Source organism: Dryobates pubescens, chromosome 1 (genome assembly GCF_014839835.1).
Source record: "Dryobates pubescens isolate bDryPub1 chromosome 1, bDryPub1.pri, whole genome shotgun sequence".
NCBI lineage: Eukaryota > Metazoa > Chordata > Aves > Piciformes > Picidae > Dryobates > Dryobates pubescens.
Window position 1 is genome coordinate 44331417 of NC_071612.1, and position 25292 is coordinate 44356708.

Here is a 25292-nt window from a genome sequence, read left to right on the forward strand (position 1 = left end):
GCAATTCCATGTCCTTGTGTTGTGGACACCAGAGCAGAATTCAGGACTCTAGGTATGGTCTCCCCAGAACAAAGTAGAGGGGCAAAATCTCTTCCCTGCCCCTGCTGTTAGGGATGCAGCCCAGGACATGATTAGTTTTCTAGGATGGCACATTGCTGGTTCAGATTCTCAACTTGAGCTTCTCATCACCCAGCACCCCTAAGTCCTTTTCCTCAGCTCTGCCAACCTGTAATAAATGATTTTATAACACTAGAAACCAACTCCTGCTCTAATGGTCATGTAAAGTACATGGATGTATGAGATCTCTGCATTGCTAGACTGAACCTGCATGGTTACACTAACAGTCCTCGTTTCCCTTAATGCTCACTTTTGACATTCAAGGCTAGTGAAGACTATGATGCCTGCAGTTCTCTTCAACCTTGTTAATTCAGAGAAGGGCAAGAAGTTGAGCCAGCAGATGTCATCCACACAAGCAAGCAGCAGGCAGTGCTGAACCAACTGCATATCTGAAGGGATAATTTTTATTACTTGTTTTGGCTTGTTCTCCAAGGGCATTGAAGCTAATAGGAGCTTGCAGAACACACCTGCTGGATAGCATCTCCCTAACTACTTTTAGAGGTTGCCCGTTTGGAATTCTGTCTGACAAAAAGGTTGGGGAGCATAAGGAATTGAAGTCCTGCAACTTTCATGGAAGTGAATAGCATGGCAACAGCGACAGACACCCCTGGCTTCTCCAGAATAGACTGCTAGGGTTGTTCAGCCTGAAGAAGAGAAGGTTCTGAAGATGCCTTAGGGCAGCATTCCAGTACCTGAAGGGGGTTACAAGAAGGCTGCAGAGGAGCTGTTTCCAATGGCCTGCAGTGACTCCACAAGAGTAAATGGTTTGAAACTAGAGGAGATTTGGATTGGGTGTTAAGAAGGTGAGGGAACACCAGAACAGGTTGCTCGGGGAAGCAGTTGAGGCCCCATCCCTGGAGATACTCAAGGTGAGGCTGGACAAGGCTCTGAGCATCATGATCTAACAGAGGATGTCCCTGCTGACTGCAGGGGGTTTGGATCAGATGACCTTTGGAGGTCACTTCCAGCGCTAATCATTCCATGAATTTCTATATGCCCACCAAACAAGGTTGTTGTTTTTTTACAGAATGATCAAGTTTAACTTATATCTCCCTCAAGGACCACCACAGGAACATCTTTAGATTATTTCTTAGAGGCCATACAAGTTGTCAGATTGTTCATGTGGTTTTGTTCTGGACACAGGTACAACAGGAAGTTTCCTAATGGCAGTCTATGATCTGCACTGAAGCTGCAGAAGAGTTAAAATACTTTCTTACATTCCTTTCTTCCTGCTAGAGGGACAGATTCCATCTGCCACACCAACAGTCTCAGCTGTCACATCACCTCCTGCTCCAGTAACAAATTGTTTACTACAGTTCTTTGTTTGAAAAGGAGTCCATTAGTTAACTGGCCATCAATTAGTGCTCAGCAAGGAACAATATGAAGAGAGAAACTCTTTTCTGCAGAGGTCTCGAAACAAAGAGCCTTTTCCCAAACCAGACACCTTTGTAGTCAAGCCAGTACCTTGCCTCACTGGATGTCTATTGTAATACAGAAGTAGTTACACCAGGTAACAAGACATCCTGTTGACACACTACTCAATCCCATCCCACTTTGGAATGAGTCCTGTGGGTTCTGCAGGGTTTAAGGGAGCACTCAGATGTAGTCACAGCACTATCATGCTGTGGATTTAAAGGGTGTAAAACAACAGCTTTGTTTCCCAGGACAAAATCTGCGGGGCAGCAGCCCGTTGAAGACCTCACAAAGTAAGTTACCCTGGAGACAGTCTCTGAGGAACAGTGACAATTCTCCACAGACAAAATGCTCTGTGGTGCTTGGTATTTCAAGAGGGAGGGGAATGCAGTTTGGGATCTCTGCTCCTTGCTTGGAAGGCAGGAAGGAAACTAAGGTGCGGGAGGGAAAAGACAGCATTATATTGTAAGTTATAGGCTGTGAGCAATTGGGTCTCTCCAGCCTAGAAAAGTGAAGGCTCCCTGGAGACATTATAGATGGCCTTCCAGTGCCTGAAGGGGACTACAAGAAGGCTGCAGAGGGATCATTTCCAAAGGCTGGGAATGATAGGATGAGTAATAATGGTTTGAGATTAGAGAAGATTTTGACTGGATGTTAAGAACAAGTCCTTTACCATGAGGGTGGTGAAACACTGCAACAGGTTGCCCAGGGAGAGCTGAGGCTCCATCCCTCTAGATATTCAAGGTTAGGCTTGGCAAGGCTGTGAGCAACCTGATCCAGTGGAGGATGTTCCTGCTCACTGCAGGGGATTTGGACTAGGTGACCTTTGGAGGTCCCTTACAAGCCAAATCGTTCTATACTTCTGTATCTACCCTTACTTTCCAGGTCTCTTTCTTTCCCCAAGCCCTACCCAGCATGTCTGTTCCCTTCCAGGTAGCATATCTGGCTCTACCATGCATCTGAAATGTGTATTCGACTTCACAAACAACGCTGCAGTGGTTTAAGCATTGTTACTGGGTAACCATTCAGGAACACAGTCATAAAAACTGAAGAACATCTGGCAGCTTTGCAGTTAACCGCCTCCACAAGACATTCACATTGCCATCTCCCAGTGGAAATCATCAAACCTCCCCCAGTGAAGTGCAGTAAAAAGGACTTGGTACCTAAACCAGCTTTGAATCTAACTCTTACAAAGGTTTGTAACTGCACAGCTCCGACAGACTTCAAAGATCACCCTTCTTACTGCACAGCATTTTCCTGAGTGCTACACAGACTGATCCTGTCTCCTTGTATCAACTTTTCTATGCCCTTAGCTTGTCCTTCTTTAAGCTTCTCACCGTAAGAGCATTCCAGAGTGATACTGGATACACCAGCACTCCTCAAAAGCTATTCTTGATTGCATTTTGCTGATAGGCCAACAAGGGATAATGAAGTTCAATATGTCAGCACTCCAGCAAGAGCTGGAGAATTTCACATCTGTCACATATTTACTACCCAAAAAAAGAAAGAGGCTATGTTTGTACAGGGGCTAGGACCCCCAGAAACAGAGTGGTCACCAGATACTCCACACTTCAGAGTCTGTGTAGCCTCAAGTTGAGAAGCTGATCAGAGCAGACCTTAAACAATTAAGTTTGCAGGAACTGCTGGCTGGTTCAAGGATACAGAACACAATTCAACACCCTAGTGAGAGAAAGGCAGGAAGAGCTCAGTTAAGTGGGGGACAGCTAGGGCTACCAAGACAAAAGGGTGCACAGGACGATACCCACACTAAAACAACAACACTCTGGGTCTGTGTCAGGAATGGTGTGGCCAGCAGAACCAGGGAAGGGATTGTCCTCCTGTATTCAATGCTAGTGTGGACACACCGTGAGCACTGGGTTCAGTTTCCAGCCCCTCATTGCAAGAAAGACATTGAGATGGTGGAGTGGATCAAGAGAAGGGAAACAAAGCAGGTAAAGGGTCTGGAGAACAGGTCTGGTGAGGAACAGCTGAGGGAACTGGGCTTGCTTAGCCTGGAGAAAAAAAGGTTGAGGGGAGATGAACTGATTCCCTACAACTCCCTGAAAGGTGGTTGGAGCCAGGTGAGGGTTAGTCTCCCTTCCCTAGGAACAAATGATAGGATGTGAGAGGAAGGTCTCAAGTTGCATCAAGAGAGGTTTAGGTTGGACGTTCAAGGAAACTTTTTGTCTTAAAGGGTTCTCAAAGGCTGGAACAGTCTCCCAGGGAGGTGGTCGAATCCCCATCCCTGGAAATGTTTCAAAGAGGCAGAAATGTGGCACTTAGGGTCATGGTTTAGCACCAGCCTTGGCAGAGTTACAGAATGGTTAGATTCAACAATCTTAAGGGTCTTTTCCAACTGCAGTGATTCTATGATTCTTTTCTATAAGCCAGACACAAAACCAGAGCAGTCCTATCTTCTGAGGCCTGCCAGGAAGTTTCAGGCACCACTGCTACAAACCGTGGCAAACACTAACATTTTTGCATTTCTACTACAGAAGACACCCACCCCCATTTCTAATTCATCTCCCCAAGGACAGTAAACAGGTGACACAGGTTCATCCATTTTGTGCTTCATCTCCTCCATCTTACTGTCTTCCACCCCTTTAACATAAGCTTCTGTGAATTCAGGTACGTGACCTGAACCAAGGACTGGAGCTGTCAGCATGTATGGATGTGCTCACAAGTGTTTCAGGGTAACTGCTCTGTGTCTGGAGAGGCAAAAATGGTATAGGACCTGCCAAAAAAACTGCTCACAAGATCTCAGCAGCTCCCAAAATTCATGCCAGTTGATGATAAACTCACTATGAGACAGCAATGGTCGCTGGCAGCCCAGAAGGGAACCATATAAGCCCTACGAGGAGAGGCTGAGGGAGCTGGGGTTGCTTAGCCTGGAGAAGAGGAGACTCAGGGGTGACCTTATTACTCTCTACAACTACCTGAAGGGAGGTTGTAGACAGACGGATGTTGGTCTCTTCTCCCAGGCAAGCAGTACCAGAACAAGAGGACACAGTCTCAGGCTGCGCCAGGGGAGATTCAGGCTGGATGTTAGAAAAAAGTTCTATACAGAAAGAGTGATTGCACATTGGAATGGGCTGCCTGGGGAGGTGGTGGAGTCGCCATCGCTGGAGGTTTTTAGGAGAAGACTTGACGGGGTGCTTGGTGCCGTGGGTTAGCTGCTTGGGCGGAGTTGGATTGGTTGATGGGTTGGACGCGATGATCTTGAAGGTCTCTTCCAACCTGGTTTATTCTATGTATATTCCCATATCCTGGGCTGCATCCAAAGCAGTGTGATCAGCAGGATGAGAGAGGGCATTCTGCCCCTTTGTTCTGCTCTCATGAGACCCCACCTGGAGTACTGTGCCTACTTCTGGTAACCCCAAAATAAGAGGAATAGGGAGTTGCTGGAGTTGGTCCAGAAAAGGACCAGGAAGATGATCAGAGGGCTGGAGAACCTCCCCTCTGGAGACAGGCTGCAAGAGTTGAGGCTGTTCAGCCTGCAGAAAAGGTGGCTCCAGGTGACCTTCGAGCAGCCTTCCAGCACCTGAAAGGGGCTAGAGGATAGCTGGGGAGGGACTTTTTGCAAGGGCTTGGAACAACAGGATGAGAGGCAATGACTTGGAGCTGGAAGAGGCCAAATTTTGACAGGATATCAGGAAGAATTCTTTTCATTGAGGGTGGGAAGACACTGGGAGAGGTCGCCTGGGGATGCTATTATTTCTCCCTCCCTGGAGCTGTTCAAGCCCAGGTTGGGTGAGACCCTGAGCAACATGATCTAGTGGAAGGTGTTCCTGCCCCTGACAGGGAGTTAGATCTGGATGATCTTGCAGGTCCCTTCCAACCTAAACTATTCTGTAAACCTATGAATTTATGAATCTAAGTCCAGCCCTGTTTTGTCAGGCACAAACATAAAAGTTAGAAAGCACTTTAATGTTTTCAGTGGCTGTCTAATAGTGCAACACATGACTTCCAAGCACTTCTGTCAGCAGGTCTTGGAGACTCCAAGGTGTCTGTTGATGATACAAATTCATTATGCATTTGGCAGGCAACCAAGAAGCCAAATTATTTATATTCCCCCCCCCCAATCAAATTAAGGAAAACAACTACACATTATTAGATTCTTTTAGCCTTCAGAATTCCCCCAGAGTCATTTCCAATAGTAAGATTTTTAATTGCATGTGCCTGTAGGATGACAAATTACCATGATGGGCCAGATTTCAAGTCACCCAAGTCACCTCAATGAAAGGAAGAGATGTTCCAAATTCCTTGCATTACTTCAGGTTTGGGTAGAGCAGCTCTCTATAGCTTTATTTATAGAGAGATAGTGTGAAAATTATATAGAACACACACACACATGAATATCTGTATATAAATACACAAAGAAAGAAACTCACTGACCTGGATTTTCCTACAACTACTACAAGCAGCATTCTTCTTGCAAAGAGGCTACAAATTGCACACAAACAGTAGGGCATGGAGCTGTTAGAATGGCTCCAAAGATTGTCGGAGGGCTGGAGAACCTCCACTATGAGAACGGGCTAAGAGAGTTGGGGTTGTTCAGCCTGGAGAAGAGAAGGCTCCAGGGAGATCTTAGAGCAGCCTTCCAGTACCTGAAAAGGGCCTACAAGAAATCTAAGGAGGGACTTTTTATAAGGACTTATAGTGACAGGATGAGGGGCAATGGCTTTGAGCTGGAAGAGGGGAGACTGATACTGGAGATTAGGAAGAAATTCTTTCCAGTGAGGGTGGTACAACACTGGAACAGGTTGCCTAGAGGGCTTGTAGATGTCCCCTCCCTGGAAGTGTTCAAAGCCAGGCTGGATAACACCTTAAGCAACCCAGTCTAATGGAAGGTGTCCCTGCCTATGGCAGGGGGAAACTACCTGATCTTCAGGGTCCCTTCCAACCCAAATCATTCTATAATTTCAGCTTCTCCTGCCCAATCTCTGTTCTTCTAAGTGGTCTGGCTGCAAAGAAGAGCCCCTTTGAACATACAGAAGAGGGACTGAGCCCTGCAACTAGAGGATCTTTCAGGTCCTTTCCAAACCAAACTATTCTGTGATGATTCTGTAAGTGAGCAGAAGTACTAATAAAATACTGGTTTAAGTGTTTATCAGGACTGGCCAAGATTCTGTCTTGCAGAGTGGAGCTGAAACTGCATTGGAGATACAGAAGGGATACCTGCTAGCAGGAGTGCCTGGCAGTGCCAGATGCTCCTCTCCAGCAGAGGAGCAGACACCTTAGGGATAGAGAGAGGATTTTGAGACATGCATGGCAAGCAGCAGCTGGCTGAGTTAGCACCAGCCCCCAGCTTTGTGGAGCACCACCTTGGTTTTCCCTATGCTGTAGAGACAAGGGGTTTGTTCACATGCACTTGAAACTGCCAAGGAACTAAACTCCCAGCCCCTCTCCAACTGTACAGCTAGCACAGCCAGTCTGACTGCTTTGCTTCTGAACTGTCAGGCACATTTCCCCCTCCACCCCGACAGAAACAGGAGCATTACACAACACCAACATACCAAAGATAACTTGCTTTTTTTTCCTCTCTCCTCTGCTCTCTTGATGCTAAATCAACCCCTTCTGCAGCCTCCAGCGTTTCAGTAATAGAAACAAAACACTGCAAATTAACAACTGCAGACAGATCTTCAGCAATGAAAGCTACAGAGGGGGGGGGAGGAAAAGGAAAACAGAAAATAAATCCTTTAAATCAACAGCGCTGATGGCTGCTAATTGTTCCTACAAGAGCTCAAAGGGGAACAGACTCCTAAGAGAAAAAGAGCCAAGCTCAAGGCTGCAATTCTTCGGGCAGTGGAGAAACCCTCAGCTTGGTCAACCCACTTCAAACATCAAGAATTCCACACAAAGACAAGCTTCTGTGTTACACTCCAGATTCCCCCAAAGTACATATTCCCGAACAAGCTGCATCAACTTGATCCTGCTCTGGTAGTGAGGTTGGACTAGATTATCTTCAGCGATCCCTTCCATCCCCTACCATTCTGTGATTCTTTGAAAGTAACCTCCCTCCAAGCTGGAAACACCAGATTCAAAGTACATCTACATGGACTCACCAACTTGCTGAGGGATTTGGATCAGATCCTAAAAACTCAGCATTAAAATGACATTTATTGATGACTCCACACTCTGGAGATATAACAACTGACAATTTGACTGAGCTTCTGAAATCCATCAGGCATCTCAGTCTGTACAGATGACAGCACAGGAGGGAGTGATGGTACCTGAAGTACCTCATGGAACAGTAGTAGTGGAAAGGACCTCCAGAGATCGATTCCAACATCCCTGCCAGAGCAAAATCATCCAGGGCAGGTCACAGATGAACGCAACCAGATGGGTCATAAAAGTCTCCAGAGAAGGAAACTCCACAACCTCTCTGGGCAGCATGCTCCAGGGCTCCAGCACACCCACAACAAAGACCACTTGTGCCCATTACTCCTAGTTCTAGGACATCGTTCTAGCCCTGACCACTCTCTCCAACAGGGGAGGATATTCAGCTTCTTTGTCTCTTAGATGACACAAATTCACACCCCACGAGGCGTTAAGAAGCTCCCAAGGCTAGCAGGCACTGCAGAAAGCAGCTCAACGTGGCAAAGCATCGGCAAATACAGAAAAGCAGATGTTGCTCTAACTACAACTCCTTGAGTTTCTGGTGTGCACCCAATGCTGCACTGTGCCTAAACCCTGCCAGCCCAGTCCTACGTGCTCCACCACGGGCAGACTGCAGCATCCATGTGGTGCTGGCTACAAACCCGCTGAGCATCCCACAGCTTGGAGCGAGTCATGAGATGGTCCATCTGAGCACTGGGAGGGGAGGAGGCGGGGGTGGGAATGCCCAGCACCAAGCAATTTCCTGGAAGTGGGGAACAGCTTCTGAGTTCTGACATGTTTTTAATTTTCTGCCCTTCTCCCAGTGACTTTCCCAGATGGGTTCTTCACTAAGCAGCAGGAAATCTCTTCCAAATTCAAATAAAACCACATTACCAAACAATATAATCAATTCAAGGAATCATGATCATTAAAGGAACCAACTGAGCAACAGCGAGCGTGCCACGAAGTAATAAACATCAGATAGCTCCAAGATTCATGTAATGTGACTGTGGAGTTGAGAAAATGGATGTCAGAGATTTCTTCTAGGGACTCAGCAGTTTAATTCCCAACAAGGAGCTTCTACTGCTCTTGCTGGGCCAAGGACGTTCTTAGCAGAGGAAAACAGCAGATTTGCCCACATCTTGTGGGAGCAGGTTAACAGCAACTGAGGAGGTGGTGCAAGAATGAAGGTGTCCATAATTCATTGCCTCCCTCTCTCTGCTCTCATTTTAGCTTAAAATACTTCAAAATTCCCATCTTACATAGATGACAGAACTGGGGCCAGACAACCCTCAGAAGATTTTTGTTTTGATTTGGCTTTGTTTTTAATCTCTCCAACTCCAATGGTTTAAGCTTAGTTGAACTTAGTTATTAGGGAAAGAAACAGGAGTGACATCCCATCTGTAAGCATATTTACCTCCAGTAAAGAGCTGTTACAGCTGCTTGGGAAGAAAGGGCACATGCAGCTTTGGAACTTTTAAGACCTGGCCATGGCTCCCCACTCATACTGCTGCAAAGGATGGCTCTGCCCTAGCACTAATGCACCTGCTTTGGCTGTGAAGATGACTTTAGGTCCTGCACTTCTCCAAGTACTAAGGAAATAATCATAACATTTCTTCAGTTGGAAAAAAACCCTTTCAGATCAAGCCCTACCACTCTCTAATTCTACCAGGGATGGAGCTAAGCCACAGCATGGTTCTCACCACATGTCTGCCTCACTGAAACACCTCCAGGGAGGGGGATTCAATCACCTTTATAAGCAGCCTGTTCCAGCCGTTGAGAACCCTTTCGGTCAAGAAGTTTCTTCTGATATCATAACATAAACCTTTTCTTGTTACACAGCCTACAACAACAGGTTCTCTCCAGCCCCTGGGAGCATCCTGTAATCTTCATCACACATAAGCTTTATCTGGAAGTTTGGCATTAACTAAATACGGGGTAGGATTAGCAATTAGCCAAATCTATCTCCATTTTCCCAGCCAGGTAACCACACAGCAGAATAAAACAACCAGGGAATGGATGGGCAATCATGCCTCCTATGCACCAGGATGAGGAAAGGGAAGCTGCCCACTTTTGTTCACCTTTCTCTATTGCACCAGCCTCCTTCAACCTTGAGTTGCCCCACATCAGTCTCTTTATTCTGTATGTCCAGGGGACTGTTTGTCTTCTCACATTCTGCAAAATGAAAAAATGCTGGTGGTGCTCCATGGTGCCTCTGGGCAAGAGCTAAGGGGTACCTGTACCTGGATTAGTCAAGCTTTGACCCACTACATTTTTCAGTCCTGGTTTCTTAGGGTTGTTAACTCCAAAAGGATGTATAAAAGATCATTCTGATGTGTTTATTTGCAAGAGTCACAGAATGGCTTAGATTGGAACCATTGCCATGGGCTGGGATGCCTCTGAACTAGACCGAGTTGCCCATGGCCTCATCCAGCCTGGTCTTAAATACCTCCAGGCATCCACAAGCATTCCAGGAAATCTATTGCAGAGACAAAAATAACTGAGCCAACCATAACAATAGTGTCACAGACACAACTTACATAGAAAATTACCATGATTGGGCCATTGTCATGTTCTTAAGAGCCAGATATCCAACGAAAGTGAAAGAGCTCTGGCTGCATCAACATCCTGGAATGGCTGAGAGCATGACTAAAAATTATTCAGAAAGCACATCCCATTGAAGGGCCCACTTTGGATGGCTGTTGCTCATTTATTCTTCACTTAGCTATGACAAGGACTAGATGGGGACAGAGCTAGCTCACAGTGCTTGGTAGCACTGTGCCTACTGCAGGAGGTAGACACCAGGATCAGCATGAATGAATCAACTCAATATTGCCCTAAACCCTAAGAGAAAGGGACAGTCGGGTACTGCCTTAAAGTTCCTATCACTCTAATGAACAAGGTGCTAAGTACATGGCTGCTCTTCATTCATTTCAGGCCAAAGGAAGCTCTCCTGCACTTCTACTCTGCCCTGGTGAGACTATACTTGGAGTATTATGTCCAGTTCCAGGCTTCCCAGTTCAAGAGGGACAGAGATACACTGCACAGTGTCCAGCAGAGACTAGGAGAATGGTGAAGGGACTGGAGCATCTGCAAGATGAGGAAGTGCTGAGAGACCTGGGTCCTGGAGAAGGTTGAGAGTAGATCTTGTGAGTGTTTCTAAATATCTGAATGATGGGTATCAAGACGAAGGGAGCAGGCTCTTTTCAGTGGTGTCTTGTGATAGGACAAGGGGCAATGGATGCAAACTGGAATACCAGAAGTTCCACCTTAACTTGAGGAAAAAAATTCTTTGTTGTGAGGATGCTGGAGTCCTGGAGCAGGCTGCATAGAGGTCATGGAATCTCCTTCTCTGGAGACTTTCAAGACCCATCCTGTGTGACCCACCTTAGGTGATCCTGCTCTGGCAGCAGGGGTGGACTTGATGGTCTCCAGAGGCCCTTTCCATTCCCTACCATTCTATGATTTCTCTCACAGCATTTCTTTGGGAAGAGGGTGAGGATTGCTGAACCAACCTTAAAATGCATGACCTTTGCCTTTCACTTTCAACAAGCAGAGTATTAGAAATGTGTAGAAAAACAAAGAAATACTGAAAAAGGTTCTTAAGGCATTCGTGGACCCTTTTGTTTTCCCTCTCCAGTACCACTGAAAGCACTTTTCCAGCACACACACCAGTTTGGTCCCTCTGGTGCTTTTCCACACTGCTGCAGGCAACTCATCTTCTCTGTCATTCAGTGCTTGCCAGGACTGAAAGCAAATACCCTGGCCATAACAAGGGTGTCTGCCATGTGCATTTGCACAGCCTGAACCAGAGAAAGATTAAATGGCTCAGGAGACTGGGTGTGAACTAAGGTTTCCAGACCAAATCAAGAGCAGATCAGGAACAGCTAAACCTAGGCAACCACTTGGCATCTAACACAAAACAGAGTTAGGAGTGAAGTCAGTTTTTCAGACAGCAGATGTCTGCATCACAACACCCATCCATCACCTGGGGGGTAGTAACCACAAAGGAAAATGCTCAGGAAAGAGAACTCCTCACTTCTTAAAGCTACCTCTTAGTGACAAGACGCCTGTGGTACTTCTCAGGTCTGGTCTATTGAAGAGTTGATGTCCCTTCAGAAAGCTGCCTACTAAAAAACATTTTTAAAACTCCCAGTAAAAGATAATGGGAATTCAGTGCTGGTACAATAATTCACACTTAGCTGCACAGAGGCCATTTGGCCTTCATCTTTGTGCCGGAATGTGCTGGGCGTGAATTAGTGCACTGCAATTCACATGCTGGCGTGGCTTATGGCTTAATTAACACTACCCAAGAAAAAAAAATCATAATTAATAAAGTTAGAGCCCACAAAGCTGGTCACTAGAGAGCGGAAAACAGCCTTGGCAAGGAAAAGTTACAACTGAAATAAGAATGCAAGGTTATAGGCCTGCAGAGTAACACAACTCACCCCTGGCTATTGCAGGAGAACAAACACAAGATCGAGTGTTGGAAGAGACTTTGAAATCGTTAAGTCCAGACCCACTGCCAAGGCAGGTTCCCCTGAAAAAGGTCACACAGGAACATGTGCAGGTGGGTTTAGAATGTCTCCAGAGATGGAAATTCCATCACCTCTCTGGCCAGCCAGGTCCAGTGCTCCAGCACCCTTAAAGGAGTCCCTCCTTATGTTTAGATGGAACTTCTTATATTGAAGTGTGTGCACAGTGCTGCTTCTCCTGTCACTGGGCACAACTGCAAAAAGCCTGGTCCCATCCCCCTGACACCTACCCTTCAAAGTGTTGATCAGCATTAATGAGATCCCCACACTCAGTCTTCTCTTACCCAGACCAAAAAGCCTAAATTCTGTCAGTCTTTCCTCAGAAGAGAAGTATTCCAGTCCCCTCAGCATCTGTGAAGCCCATATTTTCTGCTGGTGTAGCTCAGAAAGGAAAGTCTTCCGAATGTCTAATCTAAATCAATCTTTGTCTTGTTTGAAGCCATTACCCATCTTAATGTCACTCCAAGCTTTTGTCAAAAGTCCCTCTCCAGCTCTCCTGCAGCCCCCTTTAAATACTAGAAGACTAACACAATGTCCCATGTGCTCTACCACTCTATGCCATATGTCACTAGGGAAGGATGACTTCCATGCATTAATTTGACCCATAGTCACCAGCTGCCCTCTGAGATTCAAACCCTACAGCTTCAGCTGCACTGCAACCAGAGCTGTGCTGTTTGCTCTTGGCTGAAGAATGCACAATTTGCTATGGATCAAGAGAGGTCAGGATACTTAGCCTGCAGAAGAGAAGGCTCCAAGGAGAGATTAGAGGAAAGGGACTTCTGACAATAACTTGGAGTGATCTTAGGATGGACAATGGCTTCAAACTAGAAGAACCTTGATTTAGATTAGATATTAGGAGGCAATTCTTCACCATAAGGGCGATGAGGAACTGGAACAGATTGCCCAGAGAAGCTGTGGAGGCTCCAAGCCTGGAGGTTTTCAAGGCCAGGTTAGATGAAGCCCTCAGCAACCCGGTCTAGTGGAAAGTGTCCTTGGCCACAATGGGCATGTTTGAACTAGATGATAAAGTCTTTTCTAAGCCAAACCATTCTGATTATGTGACAGAGGCTCAGATCCACCTTTAGTGATCTGAGCTGAAGGGCTTGGTTCAGTTCTCTTTGTTTTTATCTCTAGGATCAGCAAGGGTCCAGCAACCACCTCAAACCTTAGTTCTGTTGCCTTTTTAGGGGAAGAAGATAATAATTGTGTGTCTGGTTGGTTGAGGGTGGTTCATTCCTGATACAAAAGGGCCCTTCCAACCCCTAAATGTTCTTCGATTTTATGACAGGCAAGTAAAAATAGGACAAGATCTTGTCTTCCATAACCAAAATATGTGGGCATAGCACTTCGGGACAGAGTTTAATGGCCATGGTGATCATGGAGGGCTTTTCCAACTGAAACAGTTCAATGACTCTGTGACCACAGGACGATGCTTTGGACTGACAGAATTGCCATCACTAAAGAAAAAAACTTTATCAGAAAATCCCCTTAAAATCTTCTTTATTTAGTGTGAAACTTCAACATGAAAGAAACAGGGCTCCACACAGCCCTCTGCACTGCTTAATGGCTTAGGCAAGAATTAAATGGTCTATGGAGTCTTTGCAAGGTTGAATTTCACCCTCTATCAGCTTATAGATTGGTCAGTCATCAGGTGGGGAACTTAATACTCCCAGTTTTAGTTCAGTGCTGCTAATCAAAGCACCGCAGTCTATCTACAGAGCACAACCACCTCCTTTTATCAGGAAAAACCTTCCTCAGCCACTCATTCCATGATGGAAAGAAGGTGGCAAGGCTGCAGGTAATACAAATTGCCAAGAATAGCAAATATTATAAATATTTCAAGGGTGATTAATCTTTTAAAACAATGAAGTTAGGCAGAAGCCTGGAAGTCAACTTGGCTATTTCACAACTAATAAAACATGTCTCTGGTATTTCATTTTTGACTATATAAAGAGCCTTGTAGTAAAAAGGCAATTATCCACCATTCACTAGCTAACATAACACTTGTACAAGTAAAAAAGAAACACAGGATGTATTTTAGGCACTGACAGTCTTTCCACTGCATTAAAATAGTCGTGAGGCAAATGTTCAGCTCCCATTAAGCAGCACTCTGTCACCAAGGACCAGCCTGCTACCATCATCTATTCCCTCAAGAAAGATAAGGCTGCTTGCTTTAACAGAGTCATTGTCACCAAGCAACTAGCCCTGCTGCTCAGTAATAAATATTTCCACTGTTCCCACAGAAACTGGCTTGGTATTTGGACCTGCTAATGCCTGGAGAGATCAGCTTGACCTTCCAGCACTGTCTCCTCACAAATGCACAGTTCTCCCTCCCAACAGTTGTCTCCCAGAAGATGCTGCAGGAGCACAGGAGGTCAGAACAGGACAGCAGAAGAGGCTCTCCTTTCTTGCAGATGCAACAACTTGAAAGGACTTCAAATTTCATGTTCTACTCTGCAAAGCACAAACTAGTTCATCCACCATGTCACACTAATTCTCCTATGGAGAAACAAGATGTCATCTGTCCCTATGGGCAGGAAGGTCACTTTACAGCTACACCACAACTGTGCATGGAAGAATTCTTTGGGGCAACTCATTCTTTGAAAGCTGGGCCAGTAGCAGCTGTAACCCTGCCAGTTTGAATTGCAGAAAGCATTGGCTTGGAAGGGACGCCCAAATGTCATCTTGTCCAACCCCCTCTGCAGTGAGCAGGGACATCTCCAACTATATCAGGTTACTCAGGGCTTCATCAGGTTTAGCCTTGAATGTCTCAGGGGATGGGGCTACCACCACCTCTCTGGGCAACTTAGTCCACTATTTCACTACTCTTATTGTGAATAACTCCCTCCTGATGTCCAGCCTAAACCTACCCTCCTCTAGTTTCAAACTGTTGTCACTAAATGCTTTGGTGCCAGTCCAGTGTTCATACCACCAGGCTCCAGGACCTGTCAGGCTTTTTCTGAACTGGAACAGCCTTTTTAGCTTCAGCTCAGCTCTACCTCCAAAGTTATTTAAGAAATCTTTGCTGCACCTACAAGTTGCTGTCAGATCAGATGACTCTCATCCAGCCTAACCCAGCCATAACAGCACAAATACTACTCCAGTGTCAGGTGCCTTTTTTTTTTTGGTTCTGCAATTTCAGCCAGCTTTTGCTTATGTTACTTCCTAATTTGTAAAGCTTCAATCTTACCAAGCTTTGGGCAAGCATTTGGTTCCAGCCTACAAATCACATTGTGCATAGGGAGAAAAATATTAAGAAACCAAAGCAATCAGAGCAATGCCTAACTAATCCCAGGGATCAGCAGCAGCAAATAGACTGCAGTCCATTAACCAGTGCAGGAGTCAAGTATGAAAAACGACCCCACGCAGCTGCAAGACCAAGGAGGAGCCAACCTGCACAAATGACACCACATTTGCCCAGGCAGGAATCAGGACACCGATAGCTCCCTCTCACAACTACAGGGCAGGAGAATCGGAATTTTTTGGTTACAGAAGACCCAACACAAAAGAGACACAGACCTGATGGAGCAGGTCCAGAGGAGGCCACAAAGATGATCAAAGGAGCAGCTTCCCTAGGGGGACAGGCTCAAAGAACTGGGGCTCTTCAGCCTGGAGAAGAGAAGTCTCCAGGGAGATCTTAGAGCACCCTTCCAGGACCTGAAAGGGACCTACAAGAAATCTAAGGAGAGCGCTACATTTCAATATCTGAAGGAGACCTACAAGAAGGCTGGAGAGGAACTCTTTAGAAGGGCTTAAAGTGATAGTATGAGGGGCAATGGTTTGAAACTGGAGCAGGGGAGTTTCGGCCGGATATTAGGAAGAAGTTCTGCATGATGAGAGTGGTGAAACACTGGAGCTGGTTGCCCAGGGATGTGGTTGAGACCCTGTCCCTGAAGACATTCAAGATTAGACTTGATATAGCCTTGGGCAGTCCGATCTACTTGGAGGTGTCCCTGCTGAGTGCAGGGGAGTTGGACAAGATGACCTTCTTATCCAATGCTGATTGCTAAACCATGTGAATTGAGTCCAGCCTCCCATCTGGCTCCAACCGCTTGTCAGAGAGTTGTGAAGAGCACTGAGGTCTTTTGTCAGACTCCTCTTCTCCAGGCTAAACCACCTCAGGCCCCTCAGGTGCCCTTCACCAGACCTGTTCCCCAGAGCCTTTACCAGTTTCACTACACTTCCCTGAACCTGCTCCAGCCCCTCAATGTTTGTTCCGGTAGTGAGCGCCCCAAAACTGAACCCAGGACTCAAGGCAGGGTCTCATCAGTGCAGAGTACAGGGTGACAATCTCTTCCCTGGTCCTGATGGTCACACTATTGCTGATGTAGACCAGGATGCTGATGGCCTTCTTGACCACCTGGGCACACACTGGCTCATATTCAGCTGACTGTCAACCAGCACAGTTCTTTCTCTCCAGGGCAACATTCCCGCCCCCCTACCCCAAGCCTGGAACATTTGTGGGGTTGTTGTGACCCAAGTGCCACACCTGGACCTTGGCTTTTTCAAATCCTATACAACTGGCCTCAGCCCATCCATCCAGACTGCCCAACTCCCTCTGCAAAGCATTCCTATCCTCAAGTAGATCAATGCCCCCTCTCAACTCAGTGCCATCTTCAAACTTACTGAAGGTGCAATTCCCTCACCCAGAATATCATTATAGATGTTAAACAGAACTGGCTTCAACACTGAGCCTTGGGGAACACCACTTGTGACTAGCCACCAGCTGGACTTTCTCTGCTACACTCTGGGCCCAGCCACCCAGCCAATTTTCTACCAAGTGAAGCATCCACCTACCCCAGCCATGAGGTCACCATGCCTGTTGACTTTATTGCTTTTGTATCAACTCTGCAACAGAAAGCAGGCAATTTGTGTTCTTGTTTTCATCTGAGTAATCATTAGCAGTCATCCATTTTTGGATTGAAGCACCAAGAGCAAGTGAAATACCCATTCTTTGCCTCCCATGGTGAAGTTATGCAGAAAACACAGTCCTTAAAAATAGAAATTCATATATAAATAAATAATAAGCCAATCTGACTGGATAATAAAGATGCTCGCACACAACATGCCTTCAGCTCTTTTCCGAAGCCTAAAGTAAGTTTCTTGTTTGGAGCCATGCAAAATGTCACCACACAGTGATGCCTATGTCCTCCTTCCTGCCCTGCCCTTACAATCCTTTGCTTTCTATTCTTACTTTGGTCCAGCAGTCTGGAAGTTTTAAGTCTCAGCTCTCAGCCACACATGTGCATGACAGCAATGTATAAGAGCAGGTGGAGGTCTCTCCAACTGAGCTGCTGCCTGTCACGTCCATCTCATTTCCAGTGAACTTTGACAGGGTTCATTTGCTGGGGAAGAGAAATCCCTTTGTTTGAGGTCAAGGGGATGAAGGCTGAGGAAGAGAACAGCTGCTCATTCCACAAAAAATGCCTCTGGGAAATCCACCCATTATAGGCAAAGAGGATCAGTTTGCTCAGGTGCACGTGGGGAATGCTTTTCTGGGGGTCCAGGCCTTTGGTTTGCTTTGGGAAAGGCTTTCAGTGAGGTGGAGGTGCAAGAGCCCTCACAAAGGATGACAAAACTCTTGAAGTTTTTTTGTTGTTGCTGGCATTTTGGGGGTTTGGGGTTTTTTGTTGCTTTGTTTTTGTTTAACCATTGAATGGTTTGGGTTGGAAGAGACCTTAAAGATCATCTATTTCCAACTCCCCTGCCATGGGCAGGGACACATTCCACTAGACCAGGCTCACAGCCCTGTCCTTGATCACCTCCAGGGAGGGGACATTCACGACCTCCCTGAGCAACTTGTTGTAGTGAACAGGTTAATTCCCTGGTAGTGTTGCTTTGTCTCTTGGCTGATCTACCCAACAGATGGATTTACAGGATTTGCCAGAACTTAGAAGAGGAGAGAGCTTTCCAGGGGTCTCCACACTGGTCCAAGCTGTGTTGCCTACACAAGCTGTAAGCTATTTTCCATTCAAGTCAAGAGCAAAGAAAGCATCCACGGCTGAAATCTGCCATTATCAAGTACTTCACGTGGTTCAAGGTTTTTTCTGCGCTATGATTCAGAGTAGACCAAGCAAAAATAGACAGTACAGTGCCTATACATACAGGATACAGCAGATTACCAGCACCACTGGGAAATTGCAAGGATTCATGACTTCTTCCCCTTTCATTATTTCTCCAGCTTATCAACACCATGATTTTGTACTAGGCCAGGATCCTGGAAAATTACTTTTCCTCTTGCAGATCACTGAAGTCATCCACCCTTTGACTCCACACCTGTCATCACAAGCCAAGACACACAACCCACTCCAAGAAATGACACGTAAGAGGGGGAAAAAACACACCAAAAAGATACCTAAAAAAAATACCAACTAAAAAACCCACAACCAAATAAACCAAAGCCATAACAAATATACGCGATTACTGGCCTGAGAAACCTATCAAGAACATAGATCCCACTGCAGATGAAGAGACTGTCATGAAATACAAACAGGAAATGAGGGAATGAGATAGAAACAGGAATGAGAAATGACCTGAAATTGTGCCAGGGGAGATTTAGGTTAGGAGATTAGGAAAAACTTCTCTGCTGCAAGAGCAGTCTGGCATTGGAACAGGCTGCCCAGAGAGGGGAAGTCACCATCCCTGGGGTGTTCAAGAAACTCATGGACATGGTACTTCAGTGGCCATGGTGGTCTTAGAGTGAAGATTGGACTTGATGATCTCAGAGGGCTTTTCCAACCAAAATAATTCTATGATTCTATGAGATGCAGTGAGGTCAGACTGTAAAAGCAGTTGATATCAATGCTGGGAATCACTAGAGGAAAGGAATTATTCCAACCCATGAGGCAGGAAACACAAATGCTTGAAACCTGTTAGACAAAATATGAAAGCTTGCTGCATGCAGTGAAAAGGGATTATCGAAGTGCAAACTGAAGCCATTACCTCTCTTCCTGTCACTTCATGACTTAGTCAAAAGTCCCTCCCCAGCTCTCCTGTAGCCCCTTTCAGGTACCACAATGCTTCTCTAGGATCTCTGTGGAGCCTTCTCTAAGCTGAACAGCCCCAACTTTCTCAGCCTGTCTTCACAGGAAAGGTCAGCCCACTGACCATGCTTTTGGCTTCCTCTGGACCATCTTCAACACTTCCACGACCTTCTTGTGTTGGGGACTCCAAAGCTGGACACAGTACTCCAAGATGTGGCCACCAGAGTGGAGCAGAGGGGGGCAACCACCTGCCTCATCCTGCTGCCCATGCTGCTTTAGATGACACTTTCACCATCAATTTATAGGGATCAGAACACATCTTGGTCAGGTGTGTGGTGGTCAGATTCACCAACTGCTCCAAAAACCACAGCAGGCATCCTGTATACTTACTGCGGGGAAGAACTTAAAGGGTAGAAACGCTTGCAGGCGCCTAGTTTCTGCATCTCTGGTGTTTGCTCATCTGTAGTGTAATAGGGCTGCTAGGATACCTGTGACATTTTCATTTGCTGTGACTATCAGGCAGGATTTTTCCACCCACAGTAGCATGGTGAATTTAAACCAGCACTGCCAGAAGCAGATTTAAATTGCTAATTGCTGTAACCCTTCAGATTGTTTAATTATAAAGATCGACAACAACATTTACCATTTAATTTGCCTGGAGAAGAATGAAGAGCACCTTTCCTTAACAGGCTTCTTCATTCCACCCCAACTTCTTGGCTCTTATTTTCCAGTCAGAGAGGAGTTTTGCTGGAGGAGCAACAGGATGGAAAACCTTTGTGCCCAGAGGCATCTCAGAATCACAGAATGGTAGGGGCTGGAAGGGACAACTGAAGATCAAGTACAACCCCCCTGGCTAGAGTAGAATCACCTAAATAAGGCCACGCAGGCAGGCCTTGAAAGTCTCCAGAGAAGGAGACTCCACCACCCTTCCAGGCATCCTGCTCCAGTGCTCTGTTACCCTCAAAGTAAAGAAGTTCCTTCTCATGTTCAGATGGAACTCCCTATGTTCAGATTTATGCCCATTACTTCTTGTCCTGTCACTGCCCCATATACCTGACATCCGCCCCTTAGATATTTGTAAGCATTAAGAAGATGCCCCCTCAGCTTGTCATCACCATCAGAAGTGTTGTGAGCAGACAAGTTGCACTCTATAGATACATTCAGACAATTGCACATATTTGGTTCTTTTACCTCCTCCTTCTCTGTGCAATGTTGCTCTAGTGTCCTACATGAATATCGTCAAAGGAGGAGCCCAGAGCTTGCACACAAGGTGCCATGTTATATACAAACATGGTCCCACTGACCTAGCATTAGTTGGATTCTTGGTGGAGCTCACCTTCCCTGAAGATGTCAGGAAAATCAGGCATCTGGATTTTAGGAGGAAATTCTTCACCATGAGGATGGCAAGATACTGGAACAGGTTGCCCAGGCAAGTTGTGGATGTCCTCTTCCTGGAGGTCTTCAAGGCCAGGATAGATGAGGCCCTGACCAGCCTGGTCTAGTGGAAGATGTCTCTGCCCATGGTGGGTGGGTGTGTGTAACTAGATGATCTTTAAGGTCCCCTCCAACCTAAATAATTCCATGATTTTCCAAAGCTCTGCTCTGAGTGTTTAGCAGCTCTCAATGCAAAAAGGAGCTCCTGAACGTTTCTGCACTTAAAAACCCTGGGTTGTTTAGTCTGGAGATAAAGGATGCTGAGGAGAGCACTTCTGGCTCTCTGCAAATCTCTGAAAAGGAGGTTGGAGTCAGACTGGGGTTGGTCTCTTCTACCTAGTAACAAGGAATAGGATGAGACAAAGTGTCCTCAAGTTGTACCAGGGTAAGTTTAGGTTGGATATCAGAAGAAGGTTCTTGGCTGAAAGGGTTCTCCAAGGCTGGAACAGGCTGCCCAGGGAGGTGGTGGAATTCCCATGCCTGGAGGTGTTTCAAAGAGGCAGAGATGTGGTGCTGAGGGTCCTGGTTTAACCCCAGTCTCAGTAGAGTTCAATAATGGTTGGACTCAATAACATTAAAGGCCATTTTCAACCAAAATAATTCTCTGATTCTGTAAATTAAAATAATTTCCCCACTTCAGGTCTAGTTTGCCCATGACAGTAGTTGGTGAATGACCTCACTATCCTTATCTCAACTCATGAGTCTTTCATTTTATATTCTCTCCCTTGTCCAACTGAGGAAGGGAGTCACAGAGTGGCTTTGGTGGGCACCTGGCATCCAGCCACCCTCAATCCACCACAAGCTCCCACATCCCTGCAGCACAACAGCTGTGCCTGATGCTGTTGACTCAGTTCTAAAATACAGCCTAGCTCTGCAGCATGGTGCTACAACTCATGACTCCACATGGCTTGGTAGGTTACACAGTATGCCAGTCCAAACAGCTATACTGATTCTAAGCTCAGGGGCACTGAGACCACTATGGGAGCCTCTATCTTGCAGCAGAGCATGGACAAATCCACTGCAATGCTTGAAATCAGAGTCTAACATGACGGTGGGTAAGACCTCACCCTGGCAGCTGTGGCTAAAGGGGGGCCATGAAGCTCCTTACTGAGGAGTATTCACAGAAGGGAAATTCATTTCCATGCAGAGGTCAGGAGAGGCAATTCCCGTGACACACAGCCAACAGAATGGGTTTGGGCACAAAGAAGAAAGAGACTGCCTTTACACAGTAGCTAAACTCCACAGAAAAAGCTTTTGATGTGTGAGCAAAGTTCTTTGTTTCAGGACATAATTAGACATAGTAAGTTAGGAATTCTAAGACCTGGAGTAGAAGCGGGGAGAGAAATCAACATCCTGGAAAAAACTCACAGCATTAGTAAAATGTACAGGCAAAACCCTTCCCCCTTTTCTGTTCTCTCTTCCCTTCCCCCAGACAAATGTACACCAGCTCTCACTCACCATGGGCTAAGGGTGTCAAAAGCATTGTGAAGAATAGCAGCTGTGATGACCACATGACTGTGAAGGAGGCCTTGAAAGTATCCCAGCAAAGGATGGTTCAAACAAAACAAGGTGAGAGCGGTTCTGTGGCACTTGCTTCCAACACTCCAACTGCTGGCCTTCAATTCACATCCAATAGGGGAGGAAAAACCCAATAAAAAAAAAAAAAAAAAAAGAAAAAAAAAGAAAAAGAAAAAACAAAAACAGCAGCAATCCCACAGCCAGTATCCAGAGTCTGAGACCTGCAAATGAGAAATGAAAGAAAGAAAAAAAGGCAGTTAGTAAAACAATAAGGTAGACATTTTCAATCAAGTTTGGGTGCTTTGCTTTGCTGCCAACAGCTGTAAAGGCAAGAAGTCCCTTCCCACCAGGCCCTTCAGATGCATACACGTTGTCTAAAGTGCAGGAATTAAATCTCTCCCTGTGCACAGAGCCAGTCTATGCATCACCAGGGTGCTGCCTCCTCATTCAATGCAGGGCCGAAGACAACAGTTTTGAACAGTGATGCCCACAGGTCCAATGATTCCATGGGCTTGAAAGCTGACTAGGAGGAAAAAAAAAGTCCATCATATCATCCTGTGTACATGGGGCATCTGAGACAGGCTGTAACTCTGCTGAAAATGTTTGGGTGTCTATAAATCACAGAAGAAAAGAAGTTGAAATGTGTTTAACTGATGCTGAGGCTCTGTACAGATTCATAGAATGGTTTACGTAGGGAGGGACTTCAAATATTGTCTAGTTCCAATCCCACAGGTAAGGACAGCTTCCACTAGAGCAGGCTGCTCAAGGTCTCACCCAGCCTGGCCTTGAACACCTCCAGGGAGGGATCATCTGCAGCCTCCCTGGGCAACCTGTTCCAGTGTCTCCCCACCCTCAATGTAAAGAATTTCTTCCTAATCTCCAGTCTAAATCTCCCCTCTTCCATCTCAAATACAGAGAGGCCAAGGCATAAACACAAGCCATACTTCTGTGGTTTGCTCCGGGATTTTTGCTGCACATACTCAAGATTGTCCCCCTGTACTCAGTCAGCACTGGCAAAGCTACCCCTTGAGTCCCAGATTCATTGTTGGAGCCGTAACTCCAAGACAGACATTGAGTTGCTCAAGTATGTCCAGAGAAGGACAAGAAAGCTGTGAAGGATCTAGAGAATAGGTCTGGTGAGCAGCAGCTAAGGGAACCAGGACTGTTGAGTCTGGTGAAGAATAGGCTCAGGGGAGACCTCATTGCTCTCCACAGCTCCCTGAAAGGAGGTTGAAGCCAAAGGGAAAATGGTCTTTTCTGCCTAGCAGTAAGTGACAGAAGAAGAGGAAATGGCCACAAATTGCACGAGGGAAGGTTTAGGTTGGAGATTAGAAAAACATTTCTACACTGAAAAGGTTCTCAGAGACTGGAAGAGGCTCCCCAGGGAGGTGGTTGAATCCACATCCATGGAAGTGTTTCAAAGAGGCAGAGACATGGTGCTGAGGGCCATGGTTTACTGTCAGACTTAGAGGTAGAGAATGGTTAGACTCAATCTTAAACATCTTTTCCAACATAAACAATTCCAAAAGCCTCTTTAACCTCCTATCTGAGCAGAATCTGGAGCAGGCTTTAAATCCAAGCAGAGCCTAAAATTCATCCTTACCCTACAGCTGCTTTCTGTGGCGACTGCCAGTGAGGCAGTTTGTCACTCTTTAGTTGAGCTCCACAATTATTCATTGAGGGATTAAAAATCATGGACTTGTCCATCCCACAGGCTTCCAGGAAAGCATGGGAAAGCGTGAATCCATGCTTGAACAGAAGCTCTCACCAAATAGGAGAACCTATTACAGCTTCCCATCATTTTAATCTTTCAAGAAGTGGCTAAATCACCACAGTGACTCAAATTTGGCAGGAAAAAAAAACAACAGCTCTACAGAGTTAAACCATGGCATCATTTTGAGAGTTAGCTTCCCACTGGCTTTGAAATGATGATAAAATATGAAGAATTGAAAAGTATTTTTCCTATCTGTTTTGAACTCCCTAGACTCTGCAGACTTCACAGCAGAGGTCTAATTAAAAATCTCTCCAAATATCTCTGATCAACAGAAGTTATTCTTCTCTGAGCAAAGAAGCTGTTTTTGCCAAGTTTTCTTCTTACCCAAGACACAGCCTGAGCCAAAAAGCCATATGAAAATTTGAGCTGCATGCCATTGTGATGTGGGGATATTGCTGCAACTCTGGTATGACAAAGTGGCCTTTGTTTTGCCTCCTATCTCTGCTGATCAACTAAATCAAACCCCACATTGTTCAGAACCTATGTCTATGAGGAAGCTGCATTTTTTTCCCGATATATATATCTGCTAGGCCTGCCAAGATTTTATTCTCCCAGTCTGCTGGAATCTCCTCCCTAGTCTATCCTTGCAAACTGTTCACTAAGCTACGGGTTTTAGTTTCCAAAGCTTTTTTCCCAGCTCCCTAATTGGGGTGACTGAAAGGCCCAAGGTCAAAATGCAGTCAAGTGGCTTCTGTATAGACACATAATGGAACGGGTTGGAAGAGACCTCTGAAGATCAAGTCCAACCTCACTGCCAGAGCAAGATGGCCTAGGGCAGGTCACACAGGAATGTATCCAGATAGGTCTTGAAAGTCTCTCTGAGAAGGAGATTTCACCACCTATCTGGGCAGCCTGTTCCAGGGCTCCAGCAGCCTCACAGTAAATAAGTTTTCCTTGTGTTGAGGGGGAACTTCCTGGGTTCCAGCTTGTATCCATTGCCCCTTGTCCTACCACAGGACACCACTGGAAAAAGACTGCCCCCTTCTTGACACCCACCCTTCAGATATTTATAAATAGGAAATAGATCCCCTCTTAGTCTGCCCTTCTCCAGGTCAAACAACCCCAGGTGTCTCAGCCTCTCCTTGTCAAACAAAATGGTATCAAACATCATAAGAAATAAAATAATAAGACATAAACCAGAATAGGACATAGAAAAGTAGGGGTTAAAGGGACCTCTGGAGACCAAGCCTTGCAAATGAAATTTTGCTTGAGACCAGTCAGAATGGTCACTAATAACATTTAAAGCCTGGTTTTTAAAAGGAGGGACAAGCTTCATGGGTATTTCAAGCCATGCATTCTAAATGGTGATCAGGTTCTCCACTGCTATTTTAGGAAGCTACCAGCAGACACCAGGCTACACCACTGGCCAGACTCAATGCACACATTGTCAGCAGCATCTTCTATTTAAGTTTTACAAGT

General features: G+C 45.8%; 1 protein-coding gene across 19 annotated transcripts in view; it reads right to left on the reverse strand.

Annotated features, from left to right (window-relative positions):
* ADGRL3 (adhesion G protein-coupled receptor L3) overlaps positions 1–22238 on the reverse strand; it is a 388482-nt gene extending 366244 nt beyond the window's left edge. For all 19 annotated transcript variants that reach the window (XM_054164809.1, XM_054164791.1, XM_054164704.1 and 16 more), the window contains exon 1: positions 22040–22238. In XM_054164809.1, coding sequence (XP_054020784.1) covers positions 22040–22094 — 55 coding nt within the window. In that variant the 5' untranslated portion in view covers positions 22095–22238. The remainder of the gene's footprint in view (positions 1–22039) is intronic.
* Positions 22239–25292: the final 3054 nt, after the last annotated feature.